The sequence below is a fragment of the Chelonoidis abingdonii genome, chromosome 21, assembly GCF_003597395.2.
Source record: "Chelonoidis abingdonii isolate Lonesome George chromosome 21, CheloAbing_2.0, whole genome shotgun sequence".
NCBI classification, from domain to species: Eukaryota; Metazoa; Chordata; order Testudines; family Testudinidae; genus Chelonoidis; species Chelonoidis abingdonii.
In genome coordinates, this window is record NC_133789.1 from 5873184 (window position 1) to 5899878 (window position 26695).

Consider the following 26695-nt stretch of genomic DNA (forward strand, 5'->3'; position numbering starts at 1 on the left):
CGCAATCAGTCTGGAGAAGATGCTGTTTCTATGGTTTGTCAAACCCGACGCTTGTTAACCCTGAAGTAAGTTATACACTTATCGAAAGAAGAATGGATTCCTTGTTTCAGAAGAGTGAATTCAAATCCATTTTCGGTCTACTTTAGTCAGGTTCGAGGGAAACTGAAACCCCAGCTAAAAAAAATAAAAATAAAAAAAACCCAAACGCCCGCTAGTTCACTCACTGTGTCATCCTGAACCCTACATGCTGGCTATATTTTCCTGCAGACCATGATGCAAAGTTCCTGTAAACAAGCTGCATATTTGCATATTCTATTCAAGCCCCTTGTAGAGATGCCAGGTATTTGCATGCAGGGTGGCTGGATGCACCCATGTTCTAAGGAGGGGTGGGGGGGACCCATTAAGGCGCTGTCGCTTTTTTTAATTCCAATTTTCCTACAGGGATACAACCCCCTTTCCCCCCTCCCAAAAAAGGACAAAAACCAGAGTCTGACGGAAATATTGGCTGTTCAGATTTCCGTCTCTGCCCCCCTCCCCCCGCCCGTTTGGAGTGCACAGGAACTGAACCTTGAACTTAATTTACCCTTTGAACTTGTTACCTTTAAAACAAGATTCCCCAGGCTTTCCCTTCTTCAAACAAATTTCATCGCAATTACAGTCCCTTCCACTTCGCTTAAAGATATATAATCATTGATTTGACCTAATTACCTGGTGCAAGCCTCTCTCTACAAGGTGAAAGCCATATTGGTGTGAACAGACGTTGACCCCTGTATTCTTGATACCCTAATTTTGTTCTAATTATTGTAAAGCAGGTTTTCCATCTTAGCCTGCCTCTTTCCCCCTCCCCTTTGGTATTTCGTTCCTTTCAGACTCTGTTATGCCCTTTGGGTTATGAGCTCTCTAATGCCTGGCTTCCAAGCACTTCTCGCATTGAAAGCGTCAGGTTTTAGCTACAGAATTTGAATGAGTGGCCTTGTTTTCTTCTGACAGAGCAGTTACACAATCCTGCCACTAATCCTCTATTTTTGTTCTACCAAGGAAAAAACTTTCCTTCTAGAAAACTAAGTGTCTTCTTATAAGGAAAGCCGCATTATTCATCAAGACCAGAAGGGACCATTGTGATCCTCTAGTTGTAACCTCCTGTCTCACAGAGGCCAGAGAACTACCCCAAAATCACCCCTAGAGCAGATCTTTTAGGAAAAAAAACACCCAATCTGGTTTTAAAAATTGTCAGTAATGGAGAATCCACCATAACCCTTGGTGAATTGTTTCAATGGTTAATTATGCTCACTGATAAAAATGTGTACCTTGTTTGCAGTCTGAATTTGTCTAGCTAAAGCTTCTAGCCATTCAGATTCTAGCTATTTTTCTCTGCTAGATTGAAGAGCCTATGATTAAATATTTGTTCCTTATGTAGATACTTGGACTGTAATCAGGTCACCATTTAACCTCCTCTTTGTTAAAATAAACAGATTGAGCTCCTGAAGTCTACCACTGGAAGGCATGTTTTCTATGTCTACGCAACTCCAGCTACGTACCTCCCATTGACTTACCTTGCTCTTCTTGTTGGGGATAGAGTATAGGGGTTGACTGGAGAGCGATCTGCAGTCAATTTAGCAGGTCTTTACTAGACCCGCCGGTGGATCAATCTCAGATCGTGGATCCCCGCTATAGTGTAGACCAGCAGTATGCCTTTTCTCATTCTGGTGGCTCTTCTTTGGAGTCCTCTTCAATTGATCAACATTCTTCTTGAATAGTGGGCACCAGAACAAGGCACAATATTCTAGCAGCCGTCCCATTGGTGCCAAATGAAAAAGTCAAATCACCTCTCTGCTCCTACTGGAGAGTTTCCTTTTTTATGCATCCCAGGATTGAATGAGCTCTTTCGGCCATATTGGCAGCTCATGTTCAGCTGATTAGTCACACAAACCACACATTTTTTTCCAGTCACTGCTTCCCAGGATCTATCCTGTACGTATGGCTACGTTCTTTGTTCCTAGAGGTATCCATTTACATTTAGCTGTATTAAAAAGCAAATTGTTTGCTCGCTTGTTCACAGCTTACCAATCACTCAGTAGTGACCTGTCCTCTTCATTATTTACCACCCAGCCAAAATTGTCTAATCTGCAAACATTACCAGCAATGATTTTATGTTCTCTTCGAGGCCATTGATACAAATAGCATAGGGCCAAAAACCGGTCCCTGCAGGGGACACCCACAAGTAATTGCATTTTGAGACCTATCAGCTGGCCAGTTTTGAATCCATTTAATGTGCTCTATGTTGCTTTTATATCATTCTAGTTTTTTAATCAAAATGCTGTGTGGCACCAAGCCAAGGGCCTTACAGAAGTCAAAGTATATGATGTCAACACTATTACCTGTATCAATCAAACTTGTTATCTCACCAGAAAAAGCTATCAAGTTAGTTTGCCAGGATCTATCTTCCATAAATCCATGTTGATTTGCATTACCTTCCTTTAAATCTTTATTTATTGAGTCCCATATGAGCCACTCCATTATCTTGCCCAAGAGCGACGTCAGGTTCACAGGCCTATAATTACCCAGGTCATCCCATTTAGCCTTTTTAAAAATTGGCACAACATTAGCTTTTTTCCAGTCTTCTGGAACCTACGTAGTGCTTTGAGACACGATGAAAATCAACATCAGTGGTCCAGCAAGCTCCTCAGCCAGCTCTTTTAAAACTCTTAGATGCAAGTTATCTGGACCTGCTGATTTAAACAAGTTTAACCTCCTCCAGAAACACTAGTGTTATCATGAAATAAGACTGCATTGCCTGCTTTTCCCCAAAACATAGAACAGAAATATTTATTGAACACTTCTGCCTTTTCTGCATTATTACTGATCATTAGGGCTCCGTGTCTGTCATGGAGGTTGCAGAAGTCACAGAGCCAGAGCAGCCTCAGCCCATGGCCCTGGGTACCAGTCCCCAGCCGGCCAGAGCATCCGCGGTTAATGGCCCTGGGTAGTTGCTGCCGCTGGCCCAGCCTCCCAGTAGTGCCCCCCGTCCCAGTATCTCCCCCCAGCAGCGGCCCCACCCCACCCTCCAGCATCTCACCCCTGAGATTTGATCACAGGCATTTTTAGTCTAAGTCATGGACAGGTCATGGGCTGTGACCTATGAATTTTTGTTCATTGCCTGTGACCTGTTCATGACTTACTAAAAATACCTGTAACTAAATCGTAGCCTTACTGATAACTCTACCATTCCCACCTAGTAATGGACCAATACCACTGTCAGGATTCTTTATTCCCCATATATTTTAAAAACACCTTTTTGCTGTCCTTACCTCCCTATATTTAATCTTGTATCCCTTTGCTTCCCTTCTCAATTTTCTACAATTCCTAACTTAGTCAACTTCCCCTTTCTTCCATTTGTTTTTTTTTTAAATATATATTCTATAGCGATCTTCACTTCCCCTCTAAACCAGACTGGGTTTTTAACCAACACAGCCTTCTTCCTCAGCTGTGAGATTGTGGCTTTTGGGGCATCTAGTAAGGTGTTCTTAAATGAGTCCCAATTATCATTCACATTTTTCTGATTAAATTCTTCCTCCTAGCTGATATGGCTCATAATTGTTTTTATTTTTATGAAATTGGCCCTATTAAAGCACCAAGGATATATATTACTGGTCCACACCTTATTCTGTTAGCACATTATAAATGTGATCAGGTCACGCTCACTTAAGCTAGCATTAATCTTTAGTTATTTGCCCCCTTGTGTAACAAATGCACACAGGACATACCTTTGACAGATTCAAAAACTTTGCCACCTCCCCGCCAAGCATCTCCAAGTTTACAACTTTGAATTATCATCAACACCTATGTGAGCAGGGAAGCATTATCTCCATTTTATGGATGGGGGAGCCTTGGCACTATAATTAGGACTATTTTTCCAAAGCTCTGTGTCCCAAGTGAGGCTCTTAAACCCAAATTTAGGAATCTAAAGTCAGTGGCCTGATTTTTAAAACGTTCCAAGCAGCTGCAATTCCCTGTTCCTTTCAAATCAGAGCTGCTCAGTACCTTTGGAAATGCATCCGCTTTCGGTGCCTAAAATTAGTATTAATCTTTTGGTCCAAGTGACTTGCCCAAGATTACATGACTAGACCAGAACTGAGACCTCCTTGCTCTTTGCCCTGTCAGATCTGCAAGACCATTCTGCCTCTCCACCATGCAAATGAATGCGAAACTGCAGCCTAGCGAACCTAGCACCAGATTCTATTTCTGGCTCTGGCACTGAAGTGACTTGTCCACGTTTACACACAGACGCTCTTCCATTTTTCCCCTCACATCCCTTGATCTGTTTTGTCTATTTACACTGCCAGTTCTTCAGGGATGTATGTCCTGCACAATGGAGCTCTGATGCTGGCTGCCTCTTGGTACAACTGCAACACAAATTAATACCGGCACACAAAAAAATCTGGCTGTTCCAGTGGTTGCAGGTGGGGTCCATGACTCGGATTAGAACCTAGCTCAGGGCAAGACATTAAAGCAACACGGTTCCCGCCCTTTTACAGGAACCTTTTCCATCTTAGAAATTAGAGTAGTACCAAAAATGCAAAAATAACCCAACTTACAGTAAAATCATCTCAAGAGCTTTAGGTGGCAATCCGAGAAGCTGGAGATTCTTTACCATTCAGAAGCACTGGAGATATTCCAAAAGGGATTTTAAAAGATCCCATTAAGGATTTACACACACAAAGGCAGCAGCAGCAGCCGCCGCCGCCACTAACCCTCAGGGTCAGTGAGAAATGCCGCCTCCTTATACCTTCTCATTTGTCTTGGGCAATCAAAAAATAATTGAACAACTCGCAAAAAGGTTCATAACCTAAGAGCAAACACGGTGAAAAGGGCCGCTCTCATCTTTCCCCAGTCCCGGACCACACCCTGCGGTGGAACGCTCTCCCAGTCAGGAGATGAGCACCACGTCCACGAAAAGAAGTTACACAGGGCGGTGGAAGGGAAACAAAGGGAAGAACATGTGTGCAAGGTCAACCCAGGCAAGTTCTTTCCACCCAAGTCCTTTTCCATCCTCTCTAATTTAAATGTCAGAACCAAGAGGAAGGCCAGAATTAAAGAGCCAGCACTGGATCAGGCAGATAGGTGCTGTGATATCTCATTGTCTGAAGGACAATCCCTCACTCTCACAGACCTTGGGAGACAGGCCAGTCCTCGCTTACAGACAGCCCCCCAACCTGAAGCAAATACTCACCAGCAACTACACACCACACAACAAAAACACTAGCCCAGGAATCAATCCCTGCAACAAACCCCACTGCCAATTTTTTTCACATATTTATTCAAGGGACATCATCATAGGACCTAATCACATCAGCCACGCCATCAGGGGCTCATTCACCTGCACATCTACCAATGTGATACATCCCATCATGTGCTAGCAATGCCCCTCTGCCATGTACATTGGCCAAACCAGACAGTCTCTATGCAAAAGAATAAATGGACACAAATCAGATATCAAGAACTGTAACATTCAAAAAACAGTAGGAGAGCACTTCAATCTCCCTGGACTCTCAATAACAGACTTAAAAGTGGCAATTCTTCAACAAAAAAAACTTCAAAAACAGACTCCAACGAGAAACTGCAGAACTGGAATTAACTTGCAAACTGGACACCATCAAATTAGGCCTGAATAAGGACTGGGAGTGGATGGATCATCACAAAAAGTAGTTTTCCTTCTGCTGATACTCACACTTTCTTGTCAGCTGTTGGAAATGGGTGACGTTCACCTTGATTGCATTGGCCTCGTTAGCACTACAAAAGTAATCAATTGTTGAGAATAGGCCACTTTCACCTTAATTGAATTGGTCTGATTAGCACTGACCCCCCACACTTGGTAAGGCATCTCCCATTTTTATATATACACACACACACTGCTTACTGTTCAAGTAATCAGCAGGGTAGCCCGTCAGTCTGGATCTGTAAAGTAGCAAAGAGTCCTGTGGCACCTATAGCACTAACGATGTTTTGGAGCATGAGCTTTTGGATATATGAGCGGGTATTCACCCACGAAAGCTCATGCTCCAAAACATCTGTTAGTCTATAAGGTGCCACAGGATTCTTTGCTGTATTTTCCACTCCATGCATCTGATGAAGTGGGTTTTAGCCCATGAAAGCTTATACCCAAATAAATGTGTTAGTCTCTAAGGTGCCACAAGGACTCCTCATTGTTTTAACTAAGGCTAAGTGTCCATTTGTTGTAGTCCCTGGTGAGAAAGGCCATCTTCAGATCCCCTGGAGCTTCACTGTAATAAATAGACACTGAAGATAAAAGGAGCAAAATCCAACAACCTGGATGAAGCCTGAACTCATGGATTTAGTGTAGAAGGGTACCATGTGGGCTACCCTCAGCTGGCTACAAGACTAGAACCATTTTTAGGCTTCAGGAGCTTAAGTAGTTTGGCTCTCTGCTGATCTACATTGCCAGGGGTTGAACTGGAAGCTTTAAAAGGTTGGTAACTCTCCCAATCTCCTCCTCCAAGTTCTGCCCCGCCCAATTACAGCATCAAAACGAGGTGCTATCAACAGCAAATAGAATGGGTCTTTTATAAGATAACTGCTCCTCTTCTTCTTTGCATGCATCTTTATGAGATTTAATGTCAAAGAACAGTGGCAAAAGAGAACATCCAGGAACTGAAAGAGAAGGAAGAGGTGAGATGATTAGGGCTAGTGGAAAGTTTTTGCCGAAAACTTTTAGTTTCTTTTTAAAAAAAAAGAAAAAAAGTGGCCTTGGGAAAAAAATCTCCTTAAAGTACAAAAAATTCCTCCCTTTTTTTTTTGGTCAAGTGAAAAAAGGTGGCGTGTTTTTAATAAAAATGTTTTCAACTTTGGTAAAAAAAAAATAAAAATAAAAATAAAATGTTTTCATTCCAATTCTAAAAAAAAAATCAAAACCAAATTCTCATTTCAAATGGTTTCCCTGAAGGAGGGGAGGGAAAGATCGAAATTTCTGGGAAATAATCTCAGACAAAAATGAAAATGTTTAGTTTCTTTGGAAACTTTTCATGGGAAAGAATTCCCATTTTTTTAACTACTGCTAGTCACGATACTAAGGACTATGACGTGGGCCTTTGCAACATGCTGCCCTCTTAAGTGTCTGGACAAGTGAGATACAAAAAGGCAAAGGAGGTACCGAAGGTGGCTAGGGAGCTTCCACTAGTAGGATAAAAACAAGTTCTGGTCCAACTGATGAGGAGTTTAAAACCAAAAGGATGCCACATTCATCAGGAATTTTAATAGATTCATAGATCCCAAGGCCACAAAGGACCATTGTGATAGTCTGCTCTGATCTCCAGTACAACACAGGGCATAAAATTCCCACAAAAGAATTCCTAGAGTAGATCTTCTAGAAAAACCTCCAACCTTGATCTTAAAAATTGTCAGTGATGGAGAATCCACCCTGACCCTTGGTCAACTGTTCCAATAGTTAATTACTCTCACCATTAACAAGTTACGCCTTATTTCCAGTCTGAATGTGTCTAGCTTCAACTTGCAGCCATTGGATTGTGTTACACCTTTCACTGCAAGACACAATCAATCACTCAGACATCTGTTGGATGACAAATGTAGCTAAAGGTGGGATTACCAAGGAGGCTACTTAGCTACCTGGAAGACACATCGTGATCCAGGAAGCAGACAACGTGACACGGCTTATTATCCACTTCAAAAAGCCAATAGAGGGCACAAGCAGTGACCACAAAACTGATTGTATGCAACATACTCAAGAAAGGGCTCCCTAGACTGTAGCTGCACACGGGTATTACTTTAATCCTGGCCAGTTTTAGGACATTAAGTAACCCAGTGAGAATGGTGCTGAACATTCATCCCACAAGCCACATGGCTCAGTGCCGTGAGCATACAAGAGCCACCAGAATAACACCCTAAGGAAAGAACAAGAAGAGGTTGGTGGAGCTTCAAAAGGGATTGGTGTAAGGATCCGAAGGCTTTCTGTAGGGAAACAGAGCAGAAAAGGGCCAAGGAAAAGATATAGGCTGCATAAAAGCAGAATACGTCCACATTCCAGTCTGTTGTTTTTGTGCCCCATCCATTAGCGCGTAGTAGTATCCAAGAACCTGTGTCAACGGGGCTGAAGGGCTTTTATAAACAGGACGGGACAGAAGAAAGCAGGCCCATCCATAAACAAGGGCATGCAGGAGGCTACAGGTTCTATCTTGGCATTGCAAGCCACAGCCATGCTGAGAAGAAACTAATCAGGGGGCCCACAACCAGTTTCTTGAGGCATTCTGCACACGGAGCATCCAGAACCTCTCTGGTGGTGCAAAAGGACAGCACTCAGAGGGGACTCCTACCGCTCCCCTCTGGGGGTGCAATGGTTGCTCCCTCTTCCCCTTGCCGGCTTTCTATCAGCTGGCGCAGAAGGAGGTGGGCAAATACCATTGCTTTGGCCAATGCGCCATTTGAATCTTTTGTGCTTCTGAAGTCATTCCCATCTCCCACACCCCACTGAACTCCAGACGTAAGGACCAGGATCCCAGGAGGTATGGAGGGGGAATCAGTCTCCACTTAAGCACCTCCCTCCACCCCAGTCCAGCTATAAAATGGCCCTAAATCTTCAGAGCCACCCACGCCGCTTTCCTAAGGACAACTAGCAAGTAACTAAGGCCTTGTCGATAGAACTGTTGATAAGGGGCAGGTAAGGGAATACTTGGAGAACTGGATACTTATAAATCTGTAGGTTCAGGTGATTTGCATCCTCGAGGCTTAAGGGAATTAGGATAATGAAATTACTAAACCGCTGGCAATTAATTTTGAAAAGTAACGGAGAACCAGGATGACACCAGAGGATTTGGGAAAACAATAGTCAAAACACAATACCCATCTTTTTAAAAAAGCACATAAGGATGAACCTCGCAATTACTATATCAAATATCACACTCATAAAATAATGGAATATTAACGTATGAACATAAGAATGGCCAGACTAGGTCAGACCAATGGTCCATCTAGCCCAGTATCCTGTCTTCTGACCGTGGCCAGTGCCAGATGCTTCAGAGGAAATGAACAGAACAGGGCAATGATCGAGTGATCGATTCCCTGGCGTCCAGTCCCAGCTTCTGGCAGTCAGAGGTTTAGGGACACCCAGAGAATGCAATTGCATCCCTGACCAAAATAGCTAATAGCCATTGATTAACTTATCTTCCATGAACATATCTAATTATTTTTTGAACTGAGTTTATATTTTTGGCCTTCACAACGTCCCCTGGCGAGGAGTTCCACAGGTTGACTGTGTGTCATGTGAAGAAATATTTCCTTATATTTGTTTGAAACCTGCTGCCTATTAATTTCATTGGCTGACACCCGGTTCTTGTGACATGTGAAGGGGTAAATAACACTTCCCTGTTCATTTTCTCCACACCACTCATGATTTTATAGACTTCTATCGTATCCCTCCTTAGTCATCTCTTTTCTAAAATGAACAATCCCAGTCTTTTTACTCTCCCCTCATACAGAGATTGTTCCATATCCATAATCATTTTTGTTGCCCTTCTCTCTACCTTTTCCAATTCTAATGTATCTTTTTAAAATGGGGCAACCAGAACTACACGCAGTATTCAAGGTGTGGGCGTACCATGGATTTATATAGTGGCATTATGACATTTTCTGTCTATTATTTATCCCTTTGCTAATAGTTCCTAACACTGTTAGCTTTTCTGACTGCCCCAGCGCACTGAACATACGTTTTCAGTGTACTATCCACGATGACTCCAAGATCTCTCTCGAGAGGCAGCAGCAAATTTAGATCCCATCATTTGGTACGTATAGTTGGGATTATGTTTCCCAATGTGCATTACTTTGCATTTATCGACACTGAATTTCATCTGCCATTTTGTTGCCCGGTCACCCAGTTTTGTGAGGTCCCTTTGTAACTCTTCACAGTCAGTTTTGGCCTTAACTATCTTGACTAATGTTGTACCATCTGCAAACTTTGCCACTTCTCTCTTTACCTCCTTTTCCAGATCACTGATGAATAAGCTGAACAGCACTGATCCCAGTAGAGATCCTTGGGGGACCCCACTATTTACCACTTTCCTGTAGTAAAAACCAGGGGAGAGAGGGAAAAACAGCCTCAAGATCTGGATTCTAAGCAACAAGCAATCTGAGTATGTAATGGGCAAGTGACATCAGGAAAACTGGATCATGGTTTCTGACTGAGTTACCAACTTAGCAGATGAAGGGTGAAGCAGGAGATTCAATATACATACTGAGCAGTTGATACAGTGCGACAGCAAATCTTGCTTGAAGCATTCATTTCAATCAGCTTGGATATCAATGTCTCATGGACTGAAAACTGGCCCCAGGTAGCGATCAATGTCTCTATATATTGCGGAGAGGTGTCCGTGCTGGGGTACTGCAGGGTGTTGTCACACATTTTATCTAACATGGGTAAACTGCATTAATCCCATGAGCAGGAGGATACTAAATTAGGAGGTGATGCAAATATCAAGTAAAGGCTGAGGAAACAATACCGGGGACACAAGATGTTAGGAACATGGGCAGGGGAATAAAAATGAGATTCAACTTGCTGAAGTTGCAGGTTAGTACATCTGGGGAAAATAATCTAACATGCATTCAATGAGAGAGTGGTGGAGCAGCAGCAGTAACGTTCTAAGGGCTTGTCCACATTACCCGCCGGATTGGCGGACAGTGATCGATGCAGCAGTGGTTGATTTATCATGTCTAGTATAGATGCGATAAAATCGACCGCTGAGCACTCTCCCATTGACTCTTGTATTCCATCAGAATGAGGAGTGCAAACTGAGTCGACGGGAGAGCGTCAGCTGTCGCCTTACCGCAGTGAAGACACAGCCATAAGTAGATCTAAGTACGTCGACTTCAGCTATGCTATTCACGTAGCTGAAGTTGCGTATTTTAGATTGACCCCGTGCGGTAGTGTAGACAAGCCCTAAGGGAGTAACAGTAGTGAACAAACAGGGCAGGAACCTGCAATGCAATACAGCAACACAAGAAGAGAGCATGATTTGGGATTACTTAAGATGTAATGCATCCGATGAAGTGGGTATTCACCCATGAAAGCTCATGCTCCAATACGTCTGTTAGTCTATAAGGTGCCACCAGACTCTTTGCTGCTTTTGCAGATCCAGATTCACAAGGCTACCCCTCTGATACTTAAGAGGTAGTAACATGCTATGGACAAGAGACACAAAATGTTTTTCTCTCCAAGAAGGAATGGCCAAACTGAATCAGACCGATCTACCTTGGTGGTTTTCAACCTGTGGTCTACGGACCCCCAGAGGTTCACAGACTAAGATTTTCAAAGAGGTGCACACTTCCATTCGAAATTTTTTAGGGAGTCTGCAAATGAAAAAAGATTGAAAACCACTGACCTATCTAATGTCGTCTCTGTCACAGAGGCCCATGTTGGATTTTCCAGTGGCAGGCACATCCACCCATAGTACATAACGAAGGGCAGAAGCAACTTCTTCCACAGTAGGTGGTGAAATATTATAGAGTCTCGATAAAGACTCATTGAAGTAGGTGATGTACGAATCCAAATCCCCTGCTCCAAAGAGCTTTCGGTCTAAATAGACAAGACAAAGGGTGAGTAGGAAAGCCAATTCGAGGTCACTCAGGAGGGCAAAGAGCTGAGAATAGAACCTGGATCTTCTGACACCAAGTTCAACAGCCTGTCCACTGGATTACATAAGAGGATCATCTTTGCTTTGAAGCACTAGGATTATCAAGCCTTATAATTTCATTCTGCAGTAGCTACTCCCAACCATAAAAACATACTGTCTTCCTCAATATCCTGGAGTGAGGAGTTTCATGACCCTAGTGAGAGCAAACCTATAATAGTTTTGCAGATTGTACTCGACACCTCCAGGCCGCCCAGCCAGATATTGGCTTCAGCATGTTAGACACGCCATGGAATGCTTTCCTAAGGAAAGTGGTAGGATCCCATTCACGTGGAACAAGAATGAGCAAAAAATGTTAGAGAAAATACAACATGGGAGAGATCCACACTGGATTGTATATTTGAAGATGAGACGGAAAATACTTCTCAGCAGGAGCTCTTGCTCACCCGACACTTCATGACTCAACATGGGGCCTCTGGGCACCAGCAATCCCGGTCTCTGACCGTGGCTCCCTGAGATGAATCCAGCCAAAGCCAAGATTTCCATTGGAGACTTTTACTGTAGCCTTCAGGGTGCAATGCTCTCAAGTGAGTATTTGCAGCGACAGCAGGCAGCTTTTTTAAAACAAGGTGGGAATTCATTAGTCACCTGGATATAGAATCTGACAGGCCTTCTTAGGTTAGCAAAGAGAGGCAAAGGTTAAGCAACAGTCCATCCTGGCCAAACCGATGCAATCAGCCAGTCAAGCCTCCATGGCTCTGACTCTCTCTCTTAGTCCCAGGTGACAGCCCTGTCTCTCCAAATTCCAGCCACTTGACCCCTTTCTCCTTTGTTCTCCAGCTGAGTTCACACGTTCCATCTGCCTGGGTGTCCTGCTCTTCGGAGTTGAATGTTTGGTCCTTGGGGGTCTCGAGGTCTTTCTGGGTCCAGAATGGGTCAGTTTCAACTGGCTCTTTAGTGACCCATTTATGCAACCCCAGACAGCTAGGTAATGCACAGACCTCATCATCCTGCTCTGCTCCAAGAATGGGGTTAACCCTTTTTGCACCCATTGGAGAAAGTATAGAAGGAAACCGAGGCACGAAAGTCTTCATGAAAACATTACAGGAAATTTGTCACACTTGGGAAAGTCACTTAATCTCTTTGGGCTTGACCCAAGTCAAGGGGAATCTTTCCCTTGACCTCAAAAGGCTTGGATCACACACCCTGTGCCTTGGCTCTCCAACTATAAAACGGAGTTCTTTCTTTCTCCTACCCTTTGCCTGACTTGCCTATTTTGATGGTAAGCACTTCTGAGTGAGGCCTGTTTCTTGCACTGTGTTTGTACTGCACCCAGCACAACAGGGCCCTCGCAGCGGATGTCAAGGTTCTACTGTCCTAGAAACAACAGATATCAAGTGGGGTTGCACAAGGACACCTGGATTTTGCACCGTGGAGTTTGCCATTAACACCAGCTCATCCGTTGGCCCAGGATAAACTCCAAAATGGATAGCTGGTGGAGCAAGGTGCAGTTTTTTTTGTTTTTTTTAACAAACAGCACCCTCCCAACAATCAAATCTCAAGGCTTGCTTGCAGGTAGGTTACTGAAGAGCCAGTGGAACAGGGGCATCTTCACTCTGCTCAGTCAGGTGCCGTCGTGAGGGTAACTGAGTTAGTCTTTGCAGCAGCAATTTCTAGGCCCTAGGTGATGGGACTTTTCAAGGAGCTGATCTATCTGCCTGAAACGTCCAGCCAACTTCATCTGCCTGAGTGTTTGTTAGACTTGGGAGAGTGGGGGGGAAAAGTAGCGATTCACTAATTTCAAAGCTGCTCCCGCTCACCTCTCCTTCCATGAACAGAAAAGGCTCTAACCGTAACAAGAGAGCCATGAGCTCAGTAGCAGAAATCTCACTGGCAAAGATTCTGTTCTTGTTGAGTAGCGATTCCTTTATCTCTCTGAGACAATCAACCTTCAGCCAGAGGAGTCGAACCTTAAAACCCCATAACTCAATTTAACGTAGTGTTAAAGTTTGGGGGAATATTTGTCAGTGCCGCCGCTGATACAATCAGTCTGAGGGGCCCTAGAACAAAGAGCAGCGGGTGAAGAGCATGTCACCTCGCTACACAATTCGTTTCCTTGATGAACAAGGAGCTATTAGCCGGAGTGAAAGCATTATCTAGGTGAAGGATGATACTGATTGTTTTAGCTACTCCTCTTGCAAACACAGACGAGAGCATAAGGTCCCGGTGGCTTTTTGAAAGTCTCTGGTTGTGTTCCCCCCCCCCCAACGTGTGTGTCTGCGTATGTACAGTTACCCTTCAAGAGCAAACCAAGATCAATTTGAGGCTCAGCTCACTTCCAACCACCATGGCCCTCATGGGGCTGAACAGTTGAAGTTGGACTATTTTGAAAACAAGTTCATCACCATAAGCCTCTAACAAAGCGACCTGAAGACGTGCAAAATGACAATGACAAAACATCCAGCAGATCCTACTTGCTTAAGCCACCCCCCAGCAGGTACAATAGCTACAGGAGGAAGCTTGCTGGATCGAGTTGTCCTTTGGTTCCTTGTGTCTAAGTGGAGAGACTCGACTGAGAGAAATAGAAGGAAAAAAACACAGGTACAATTCCCCTCACCCCCATCTCCCTGCCGCTGACATCAGCCCTTCAAAGCATCTGACTTCAAAATTAATTAGATTTGTTACAAACTACCCCAATTCCCAGGACAAGTCTGCGCTACCGCTTAAGTCCATCTAACTTACGTCACTCAGGGCACGGAGCACCCACCGGCAGCCAGCTCCCCTCCCTTCCCCCCAGTGCCTCCTGCCTGCCAGCAGCCCCACCAATCAATCAATTTCTCCCCCTCCCTCCCAGCGCCTCCCGCCATCAGCTGTTCTGCGGTGTGCAGGAGGCGCTGTGGGGTTGGGGAGGAGATGGAGGAATGAGGTGGAACTGAGTGGGAAGAGACGGGGAAGAGGCGGGGCAGGAAGAGGTAAGGAGGGTATAGGAGAAGGTGTGAGTAGGGGCCGGGTCTGGGGCTGAGCGGGGGCTGATCACCCTCATGGGAAGCTGGTGCCTGTGGCTAAGGGACTGGGCGGAGAGACACACACCCTGAGCGACACAAATTACAACAACCTAAGCTCTGTCTGCACCGGCGCTATGCCAACGGGAGAGCGCTCTCCGGTCAGCATAGAGCCATCTTCCCCAGACACGCTATAGCGGTGCCCCCAATCGATGCAGCTGTAGCACATCTGGCAACCTGCCCCCAGCGTTCCAAGGGTCTTCAGACTGTAAGATCATCAGGGCAGCGCCTGGGTTTATTTCTGAGCATTGCACAGTGCAGAGAACACCATTCAAGTGCAATAAGAGTAATGACCATTGCACATATATTCTCCATTGTCCTAATTCCACAAAGCATATGCTCAAGTCCCACGGACTCAAGTGGGATTTAAGCATGTGCTGAAGTGCTTTGCTGAACAGGGGCTTTTATCGGTGCCTAAATCATTTCATCTAATAGTAAATCTAGGCACTCAGGGTTTGTTAAATGGTTAGCACCTGATCCTGCAAACAGATACCACATGTGCTGAACTTCACTCATACAAGCCTGCTCATGTGAGTAGAGTTATGCACGTGCTTCAGTGCTTGCAGGCAATGCTTAAAGTGATTCGAAAAAAAGGTGTGTATGTGGGGGAGAGGGGAGGTATCAGTCTGGAAGCAGAAGCTTTAGTAAGAAAGATTGAGCTGGGTTGCTGATGCACTAGTTTTATTTATTTATTTTGCTGGTCCTGCAACCCCTTATGATCTGCGTCACAGCTGCCCCCACCCCCAACTTTAAGCTGTTGTTTGCCGGATCAGGCTATTTTCCCCGTAAGCATCATTCCAGATCTCTTCCCAGGAGTCTTTCATACCAACTAAAGGCTTGTCCACACTGGATTTTTTTTTTTTTCGCCACTTCAAACTCCTACTGTAGACATGCTTCACCAATGTAAAAACTGGACTTGCCCGTTGGTTTCAAACAAAAACCACAGATACAGATATATCTGTTCTACATATGAGTTCTGCATGCACAGGCTGAAAGCATACATACATACACACACAAATACACTTGAAAATTCTTATTGTGCTTATGCATTTATCTAAATTTTAAAATCCTAGGGCTTTTTCGCATACAAGTAATTAAGAAATAAACAAAAACCAAATCTGTCTCTACAGCCTGTATTTGCAAATTTCTAGTAAATATCACAGGGCATCCTTTGCCCTTTGGTCCCATTAACGAATTCTGCATGCACAGGCTGAAAGAAAGATAAATCTTTTTATGCTTGGAAGCGGAGGGGGGGGGGGTGCTAGTTAAATCTTTCCTGGATTTTCAATAACCTTGTGAGAAGTAACCAACCCGAGCCTGATCGCTACAGATGCCAAGTGCTTTCAACTGCCCACTGGCTTCGCGTTAAGCATGTGCTTTCCTGAATCCAGGCCACAGTGCTAGTGAGAAGTCTTGGGATGATAGCCCTGGAAGTTTACATCCACCGTATAGCCAAAAGACAGACAGACCCCTCCAACCTTGACCTTGAGGTTCCAGCTGTGTTACATTCCAATTTTTTAAAAACTGGAATTTACTGGAAACACCATGAAGTCCTTTAATATAGGAAGCTTTAACCATTTATTATTCAAAAGCAGGCAAGATGCAAATTCCAACCATTTTGTTAACTTATATTTTCCCTTCTACTGGGCAGCATTCAGACACACAAAGCATTTATCCCTTATATTTACATATTCATGAATAAAAAGACCTTTAGAAAGAGGGTGTGTAAGTTATCCCAGCCCCCCCAGGCAACAGTAACTTGCGCACTGATAATTCACGTGTGTTTGACATGGCAAACATGCAATTTGCCACAAGAGAAAGCTCAATCTTTTGCTTTGACAGCTGCCACATCACAGGAGAATAAGCTACATGATGCAGCAGCTTCTTAAAGGAACATGCGCAGACTCATGCTCATTCTAAAAATTTGAGGGATCAGTGCATTTCCCTGGTTTTCAATTAATTTTAAACAGTGCTGACCTTCAGTTTTTCTCTCTATTTTAAACAAAACAAGGCTTCGGTGAAAGCAGCCTTGCAAAGAAATCATGGACATTTAGCCTAGGTACGTAAATCCATTCACCTGGTCTTACCATGATAATAAATTTAAAAAGAAAAAAAAAAGGGTTGGTCCAAGAACTGCTCCTATGTAAACTCCCTGTTTAAGCTACTACAAGGAAAACCAACATTTGCCTAACAACTTTTACATGACAAATCAAGCTCCGCAATTATTCAAACGACTCCAGCTCATATTTGCTTCAGCAGGTGTCTAGGGAACGGCACACAAAACTGAACCTTGAAGAAAATTGTCCCAACAGTACAGCTAAATCCATAGAATTGTTAGTGCAAGAATCTTTAGTTTTAGTTCACAGAGTAGTTTCTGAACACCGACACCCGGAAGATTTGAGGGAGTCTCTTTCCAAAGCCCGGGACGCCAGGGCAGCAAATTTCAGATCAGGAATCAGCCATGTTGCCAACTGTCACGATTTTACTGAGAGTTTCATTATATTTGACATTATTCTTAAAATCCCAGCTCCCGGAGACATGCAATTACATGAGACGCTCAGCTTCCTCTTAAATTTTAGAAAGAGTTTCTGGCTTTCATATTCGTGAATCCTACAAGGGCACGGAAACCAGAAGGGAAATAAAGAGAACCCAAAACTACTTATTTTGGCTTAAAAATCATGATTTTTAAGCCAATCTCATCCTCTTTGAATACCTGGAGGTTGGCAATACTAGAAACAAACACTCCAAAAGATCGGTGGCGTTTTGATGTGGGAGTTGGGTCCAGCTCTTACTGTGAAGAAGAATCACCAAGTCTCTTGGACAGTGTAACAGGGAAGCCTATTTACACTGTCAAAGTGGTACAGAGGGATCTTAATGTAAAGGAGCATCAGACCTTCAGAGTTTATTTAAAATCAGTGCTAGTTTGACATGTTTCAAGCACTTCACAATGAAAGCCCAACTTTCAGCCTGGATTGAGGAAAACAATAACAGAATGCTCTCTCTAGGTACTAGGTTATGGCTCTTACACCTTACAACTAAGCCCACCGTTCTGAGGGTGAAATCTACTGCCGTCACAAACAACAGGATTTACACAGCCATCTGACCTGCTAGTGCAAACTGCACCCCTCAGTGAGGCAGAATTTCGATGGCTAAGTAACTATCACTTGTGTCTGTGATTTATTACACCTGTCAGATCTCAAATACAAAGCTGAGGGGGTTTATTTTGAAAAACGCAGCCCTACCCTACTTACAGATGACTTTTAAAACAGACAAGTTTTAAAGTTGAAAACTTGGCAGTTTTAGCCTCACGGTTCCTTGTTCTCTAGGAAGATCTGCCTACGTTGCAACATTGTTTCATCCATTTCTGGCAGCCTCTCTGGGATTCGACCAAACGAATTAATTCTCAATAGAAAGGTGAGCTAAGTCACTCCATGTAAAATATGGCTGAACCTTTTGACCAGAGAGGTTAGTGACCTAGGAACCTATTTGGACAACGTCAGAGACATTTAACAGCATTAAGTTCAACAGTTCTCATGTTATGGAGCATTCCCACTAAGAAGGTGATAAAAAGGGAGAATATAAGCTCTGTAGCTTTAACGGTACATGAACTCCTTACAAACTGCCAAACAGCACTGGAAAACGTCCGTTTATTTCTGCAAGCAGTTTGTTGCCCTAATAACGGGCCTGATCCTGTGAGCCCTACTTTGGCAAAACACACACCGAAATGCCAGTGTGGATCTGCTGGAGCAAGGACAACAGGATCAAGTCCGATGTTATGGAAATGATAGATCTGCATTTTAACCTGCTCATTTCCTGGCCTTGCATACACAAGGCTCAACATCAAAAGGAAACTGACCAAGTGGAACTTTCTGTGTCAACTGCACATGACAAGAAATCACATTTCCAGAACCTTTCACACTCTGTTTCAAAAGTACATCAACGGCAAGTTTATAATAACCCTTTCAAAACAACAAAGAGGCTTTCCAGACCTTTGGAGGACTGACGGATAATTGTTTCTGCCATCAGCCCACAAGAAAGATGTAAAGCTTTGGAGTATTCAAGCACAAAGTTTTTACACACACCTGTGGACTTGATCTGTGGTGGCGCTGAGAACCCTCACCCTCAGATGAAGTCCACTGGAGCTGCAGATGCTCAGCACATCGGGGGGTGGGGGGGGAGGGAGAACAGGCTCCTCTTTTCCAAAAAAATCTCAGGTTCTCTCTTCAGGTATACACCTGAAATTCAATCGGAGCTCCTTGCCTAACTCCCTTCAGTCCTCTTAAAAATCCACATCTAGAGAACTAGTAACAATCCACAGCTGTTGCAAACTGCAGGCCGGGTTCTAAACTCCGGAACGCCGGTGGAATAACCCTACTAAAATCAATGGACCTGCTCCAAGATTTACACTAGTTCAACTGAGGTGAGAGTCTGGTCAAATAACTATCACCTAAAAAATCAAAAAGGACAACAATTAATGTTTCTGGTGTGGAAATATATTTGTCTGCTTATCATATTCATTAGAACAGGAAGAGACCCTACAAAAGACACTGATTTTCAAAGCTCGCTTTGTGGTCCTCTGTTATTTATCTATACCACAATACTGGGCCAAATTCATTGCTGGTATAAGCCTGCAGAACTCAAAAGGAGTGACACCAGAGATGAACTGTGGCTCATTTGCCTAAGCACTGTTCTCCCTTTACATTACAACTTCCTCCCCTCCCCTCCCCTCCCTCCCCCCCAAAAAATAGAAAGACAAACAAAAATACCCAAACAACCCACAGTAACTCAGATTGAAGTCTGGGGTGGGTTGATGAGGGGCTGCCTTTCAATAAGATCACACTGCAACAAGCAACCCTGGTTTATTCCGTAGCCCATTATTTGCATCCACAGCTCAGACCGATTTCTGGAATTTTGAGTTTAATAGCGACCACAAAACATGTACACACACAGTTATTTTCTTTCACCACAAGAGGGGGCTGCAGAACTCTCATCTCTTTTGTGATCCACAAACCCCCCACCCCCAGTTAACCCCTGCTTCATAGTCAACTACAAGGCAAAGCATTAAGTGATTACTACACATATGTACGCCCACATGTGTCAAAACAAAGATGCATGCCTATCCAAATACCAGACACACATGTCCATGTGCCTCTTAAAATCTGCTTACATGCTGGATTATTTAAACAAGTCAACCCACTTCCATAGAGAGGTCCCACAGTTTAGAAAACATTTTAAAAAAAATTAGAAAATATGGAAACAGACCAGATGCAAGGACTGGAAAAGGAGACACACAAGAAACGGCTAAGGGAGCTAAACGTATATAAATTAGAACAGCAAACAAACCAGGAACAAGCACACAGGGTCTCAAAATACCCTCAAAGAGGAAATAATGTGAATGAAAGGAATTATTCAGGGGCTGGAATTCACCTGTGTGCAGGTGGCCATCAAAAGGCCTACAGTGACTGAACAAAAAGAGTCAATGAACTTCTAAAAGAGAAAGGATGATTTTGCGCTGGATTCCAAGGAGCGTTCTCCAGGGTCTCCTTTCGGAGGAGGATGACTCACAAGCAGAAATTGCTGCCTATTCCCCCCCCTCCACCCCAGACCTCCTTTCAATTTTGTCTCTCACAAGGTAATGGAAATCAGAGGGAGAATTCCCTGCAGTAGGTAAAGGGCTGGAAAAAGTGCCACCAGAGAAAAACTGGTTTGTAAACAGAGGAAATTAGTTACAAGACAAAAAAAAGAAAGAAAGAATTAAAACTCTTGACTAGATACAATGGCATGAATGAGACTATTCCCTGCAATGAGCTCTGAGCCCATGCAGAACCCCACTGAAGTCAATGGGCTCCAGGCAGGCCCAAGGGGCCGCCCACACAAAGCAGTGTGGTCTAGCAGAAAGTGCACCAGCTTGGGAATCAGGAGACCTGGATTCTATTGATCAGCTTTGCCGCCGACCTGCTGTGTGGCCTTGGCTAAGTCTCTTCCCTTCCCTGTGCTGTGGTTTTCCCTCCCATCCTCTGTCTTGTCTATTTACATGGTAAGCCCTTTGGGGTAGGCACGGTCTCTTGGTATGTGAACATATAGCACCTTAATCTCAGCTGGACACAACTGTAATAAAAAAAAAAAATAAGATGGAGCTCATTTGCAGGACCAGTGCTTTATTAGTAAAAGCAGAATCCTGTTGGGTGTAGCAGGGATCGCCACAATACTTCTCATGCTTTTTTTTTTTTTAAACCCTGAGCTGGTGTCAATTTGCATTTTATTCCCCAAAATCCCAAGAGCAGCTACGACGTACTAAAGAATAAAAAAAAGTCAGCTGGCAAACATCATTTGTCAAAATCAGAGCTATTTTTAAAGTTGCAGGTTAAAAAAAAAAAAAAAGGCAGAGAAAGCTTTTTTAGAACTAAAAAAAATAGAGCTGGGTTTTTGTTAGTGTTTCAAAAACAAAAAACCACTAAAAACAACCAGTTGTGTATTTAAACAAGGAAATAATTTAGAATAAAGAAAAACAATTTGTAAATACGTTGGGCCAAATTTCTCTGCTAGTGTAAACAGGTGAAACTCAGTTAAAGTCAAGAGAGCTGTGATCACTTATATCAGCAGAGAAGATGCCCAACATGTAGAGTTTATGTATAGGATGTTTTGCCATTACACACACACAAATATACATTCTATAAAGACACTTATATTCAGCATAATGTAAAAACAAAACCAGACATGATATGAGAGGCACCGTAGTCCAGCGGATAAAGGTACGGCACTAGGAGTCAAGCTGAAAGCTATTTCCCCAGTTCCATTGCTGATTCGCTGTTTGACTTTGACTCACTTCCCTCCCTGGCCTCAGTTTCCCTACCTGTAAAACAAGGATACTCCTGCTTCCCCCACCATTTTAAAGCCCTGGGAGATGGAAGGATGAAAAGCAAGATAAATACTAAATATTAATGAGACATAAATGCATACTTCAAAGTTCTGGCATCTATTTAATTTACACTGAACTTAAAATTAAATTGCTGGACTCTGGCAAATGAAGTGAACGATCAGTCTGAAAAGAAAACATGTAAAATAAAAAAATCGTGAAGTGGTAGGAGTAGAATACATTACATGGAAAGTGTCTCCTCAGAAATACTTATCATTATAATAGTACTTAGCACTTATATAGTGCTTCACAGCCTCCAAGCGCTGTGCAAACATTAGCTTCTTAATCACTCATTAGGGATGATCCTATACAACACTGTCGTGGCTCATTGCATAAAGTCATCCTCAACTTGCAGAATTGCTTCTCCGATCACGCTCTGTGTTCTGGAGAACAGAGAAGTTTAAAGGTTCCACAGCTCATTGGAAAGTTTGGCACAAGTGGGACTAGACAGCTCAAGAGCCAACAGCCAGAGGCACACTTCCCACCCCCTTCTCCACATTTTAGACTGGGAAGCAGAGGGACACCAACACCATCACTAAGCAGGAAGAACCTCCTGCCTTGATAGCCTCCAGTTAGCAAGTCTGGAAATGCAAGAAGGGATGAGGTGGTCTTTTGTCGTCTATGCGCGGTTTGTGCCCCTGGGAATGCATTCTCTGGTTGTTGCAAGAGGAGGCTAGAAGGTGCGCTACTAGGTCATGGAACGGTGACAGTGCCAGAGAGAAGAAAGTGGTCCTGGAATCAGCCAAGTCCAGAGCCTCCAGGGGTATGTCTACACGACAGGTGGAGGCATGACCAGTCCTGGTAGATGTGCCCATACTAGCTTTAATCTAGCTAGCACAGGCACCAGTAGTAATGCAGACGTGGCGGCACAGGCTAGCAAACAAAGGGTGTAACCAAGCTCTCCTGCAGGAGTGTACTTTGGTTGGTATCCCAAGCCGAAGTCCATGCTGCCTCGTCTACACTACCCTTGTTGCCCACGTGAGCCAGATTACAGCTAGCAGGGGTATGCCTACCTGTGCTACAATCACACTGTCACTCGCAGTGTAGACATACCCCATTCGTTGGGTGAGCTATTCCCAAGTACAAACCACCCACCCTCGGTGTTTGACGAGAAGTGGTCTATAGTGATTTTGCCTTACAGTTGCATCTAGGACCCGTGGCAGCGAACCTTTCCGCCCAGATGAAGAGGCTTGGGCTAGTGGGGCTTGCTGTTGTTCAGGCTGGAGCTCAGTCTCTGAAGCCCACTCCCCTCTAGGCTTCAGAGCCCTTGCTGCAACTTCAAAGAGCTGTCTACACAGTTACTCAATCTGGATGGGGAGGTTAGCCACTGCAGGCAGTATAGACGTGACTAGCTGCCTCAGTTGAGATCAGGGCCCCCATCACATTCGCTGTATTTGCACAGCGACTAGAGTTACTGCCCTGAAGAATTTATGGCCTAAATAGCCAAGACAGACCCAGTGTAAGAGGGGAAACAGAGGTATGGAAAGGTAAAGGGCCACATTTTCAAAAGTGCCTAAAACCCATTTTCAATCGTGACTTCGGCTCTTGAGTAACACTCAAAGCTAATGGGACTTTGGAAGATTTCACCTGAAGCCACTTGCCCACAGTCACACAGCAAATCAGCATCCAAAGTGGGACTAGAACCCAGAGTCCCAGGTCATAGTCCAGAACCCTAAGCAGCAGATTACATTGCTTTCCAAATCCAGCCACCAATCCACAGCCCTGCGCTCTCCAGACAGAAGCAATCCGAGGTGTTGCAATACCACCCCCTTTAGAGATCCACTGAGACTCTTCGCCTGGCCTTGAAGATGCCAGCTCTAAACATCTTTATTAGGGCAGTGTAACACTTAGCCATAATCTTTATGCAGCCCTGTTACCCCCCAGGGAAGCTGAATAATTGCAACTCTCTCTCTCTCTATCAAAAGATGTTACCAAGGAATCTCCTTTGTATCTATTCCTGGTAAAGGCCTGGCAGGAGTCCCTGTTGACTGGCTCCAACTAGGTACATCAAGTCTGTCCCCAGGAGTCAGTGTAATTTCAAAACAGGATGTGGCACCACTAACATCATCTTTACTCTCCTCCACATCACGGAAAAGGCATGTGGGACAATGCCAACCTCTATGCAAAGTTACTGATCTAAAACAAGGGCCTTTGACAGTATTAACAGAGGTACATTGTGGCAACTCCTCAAGAAATACAGCTGCCCAGACAGGTGGGTGAGTCATCCATTTGTGCCACCTGGATAAGTTTGGAAGGCTCAGTTGCAGCAGAGTCCTTCCTGGCCCCTATCAGATCAGGCCACGGATCAAGCGCCGTGGGGGTCCGCTCACCTATTTGCTAAGTTCACCAACAATTCACAGGCAAGGGTCTACATCCAATCATTCATGTCAGAAGGCAAAACTAAAAAAACAAACACGCTCAACTTCTTATCCAAAAATATAAAACTGCTGCTCTTGCTGCCCATGCTACGCAGGAAGTCCAAGAACGGGTAACTTGTTCTAATGTAGCAGCAGTTAGTTTGGTCTCGATGCCAGCATCCAAAAAAAATCCTCTTGCCATTCTCCACGTGGGCATCCCTGCACGAAGTCTGAAATGTTCAAGTGTCTGGAAGATCCAGAGGTGGCAAATGTTTACGTATCTCGGGAGAGTTATTTCAAATCATGCCCTTTACAGCTGCCCAAAAGCACCACTCAAAGTTAGCAAAGTAACCCTCTCCTCCCCCAGTTTGTGAACGCTTAATAAACATGCATCGCTCTTGTCATCATGAGCCTATGCCCAGGTCTTCACACCCTTCGATGTCCATTTAGTCTGGTATCTATTATCCACGTCACATTCCCCTTCATCCACGCTGTATAAAGGTGTGTTTTATATCTAAAAGTAGAGAGTTTCTTAACACACACAATACGAACAGAACCTAAACTCCACATCTTTTACTCATGATGGTGACCCTTTACAATTATTTGTGAGCTACTGAACCAACCCAGCCTCCAGTCAATGTAATGAACCCATTCATTTTATGACCCACGCCAGCGGAAGTTGCAGACATGCAGAGCATCCCACATTGTAGAATGAGGCTAATGCCACATACCATAGATGTTATCCGTGCTTATGAGCTCATCCCAAATAAAAGAGGATCGATTATCTTATGATGTGAAGGAAGGTAGATGAGCAGGGAATGAAAGATCAGGAGGTGTGTGGGCAGATGCAAATGAAGCCCTGGAAAAATTAAGCAGGAAGGAGAAACTGAAGAGGGTGAGAAAAATATTAGGGAGTTTAAAGAAGAGGAGGAAATGAGAGATCTGGAAAGAAGCCGATTTGGAGCATCAAGGGACCAAAAAAAAATTATATATATATATGTATGTCAATCAATCAGCCTTCAGTGCAGTTACACCAGTGCACAGAGCTTTGATTTCAGTGGCACGTCACGTGTTTCTCACGGCTAAGCCACCCACTTGCAAGCAGAGACAAGTGTTACTGAAACTTTTATACAGAGGATGCTCCTGTGCAAAGATTAATGTCTACTAAGGCTTCTGTATAGCCTCAAATGAATGCGTGCCCAGCCTTTGCATTACAGCTCATCCCCAAAAGATCAGCCTGAAGCTTCTCTGCATTTCCCTGAAGATGGGGCCTGAGATTTTCAAACAAGACTAGCAAGTGCAGATGCCCAAACTGAGACATGCAAGGGGGCCTGATTTTCAGAAGGCAGGTGCTCAGCACTTTCGGAAGCTCGGGGCCCTTTAAGATGTCTCACATTGGGCAACCAAAAAAAAAGATGAGGCCCCCCCAAATCACTCCAACTTTGAAATCCATAGGCCACTGGGTCAAGTTCTACTCTGCTACACCACTTGAAATCTGGAGCACAACAGAAACAGTTTGTTTTGTAGTCATGCAACTGGTGCGTTGATTTGTCCCTTTCAATTTTGAAAGGTACCAAAATTTATTCAGTAGAACTTACACTGGTTGATAAAGCAGCTAGTCCTCAGAGAGACGATACCCATCAACAATGGCAGCATATACACTTAGAGAGGGAAGAGGGTGGAAAAAAATAGACCAGATTCAGGCTATCCCTCCAAACACTACACCACAAAGGATTGTGGGAACTTAAGACGCTCTTACCATCATCCTGGTAATCCGATGCAAGCGACGCATCTGACACAGTGGAAGGGACGAAATTCCAGCTCTGGTTGTCATCAAAGCTGTCCTGTCCGAAGTAAGCATCAGCCTGATCCCCTCCTGGAAAGGGAAGAGAGGAGGTGAAGAAGTGAACTGATTTTAGTGGAAACCAATACACACTCCTAGCCCTACCCCAACTCCTACGGCCTATGCTGGAAATTATTCCCTGCTGCTTCCAACTATCTTCCAGCCACCGCCAAATTCCAAAAGACGTCAGAAGATGCCAGATCAGACTGTGGGAACAAAGAGGTATATCCTCGGTTTGATGCATGCTGACATTTATGGGAACTGTGTGTAGGTGCATGCACCCCAAGAGCAGAGTATGCCCCCAAAAGCATATGGCCCTGGTCCGGGAAGGTCTATCTTGTAGCTAAAGATTGGGTGTCAAAATACCCGAGTTCTAGCCCCAGCTCTGCTATGGCCTCATTGCACCACATTTGGGAAAGTAAATTTTCCCCTTCAGGGCTTCAATTTCCCCATTTTACAGATGAGGATTATAGCACCTACCTCACAGCGATGTTTAGACCTTTAATGCTTATATAGAAGACTCTGAATCTCAAAGGTGAGGTGCTAGAAAAACTTAACACGCAATAACCCTACTACCCGTACTGACAGAATACCATATGCAAATAAACTGAAGCAAAATATTTGTGTGTGGGTGCAACGGAGTGCTTGTATATTAGGTTTTGTCAGAGTGGACTGCCCATTGAGGCTTTGTTATTGCTGATGATTTTACATGGAAGGCTCTCAGATACCACGGTGATGGGAGGCAGTATAAAATTGTAAGATAGATGGTGCTATAATAGGCCTTTTTGTAGAAGGAAGATGCTGATAACCGCAGACAGAAGCTGAAGAGTCCCAGAAACACACACACACACACACACAGTGTGTAA

General features: G+C 44.1%; 1 protein-coding gene across 1 annotated transcript in view; it reads right to left on the minus strand.

Annotated features, from left to right (window-relative positions):
• SKAP1 (src kinase associated phosphoprotein 1) overlaps window positions 1-26695 on the minus strand; it is a 232582-nt gene that overhangs the window by 163072 nt on the left and 42815 nt on the right. The window contains exon 4 of the mRNA XM_032791434.2: window positions 25746-25862. Within this exon, the coding sequence (XP_032647325.1) occupies window positions 25746-25862 (117 nt within the window). The remainder of the gene's footprint in view (window positions 1-25745; window positions 25863-26695) is intronic.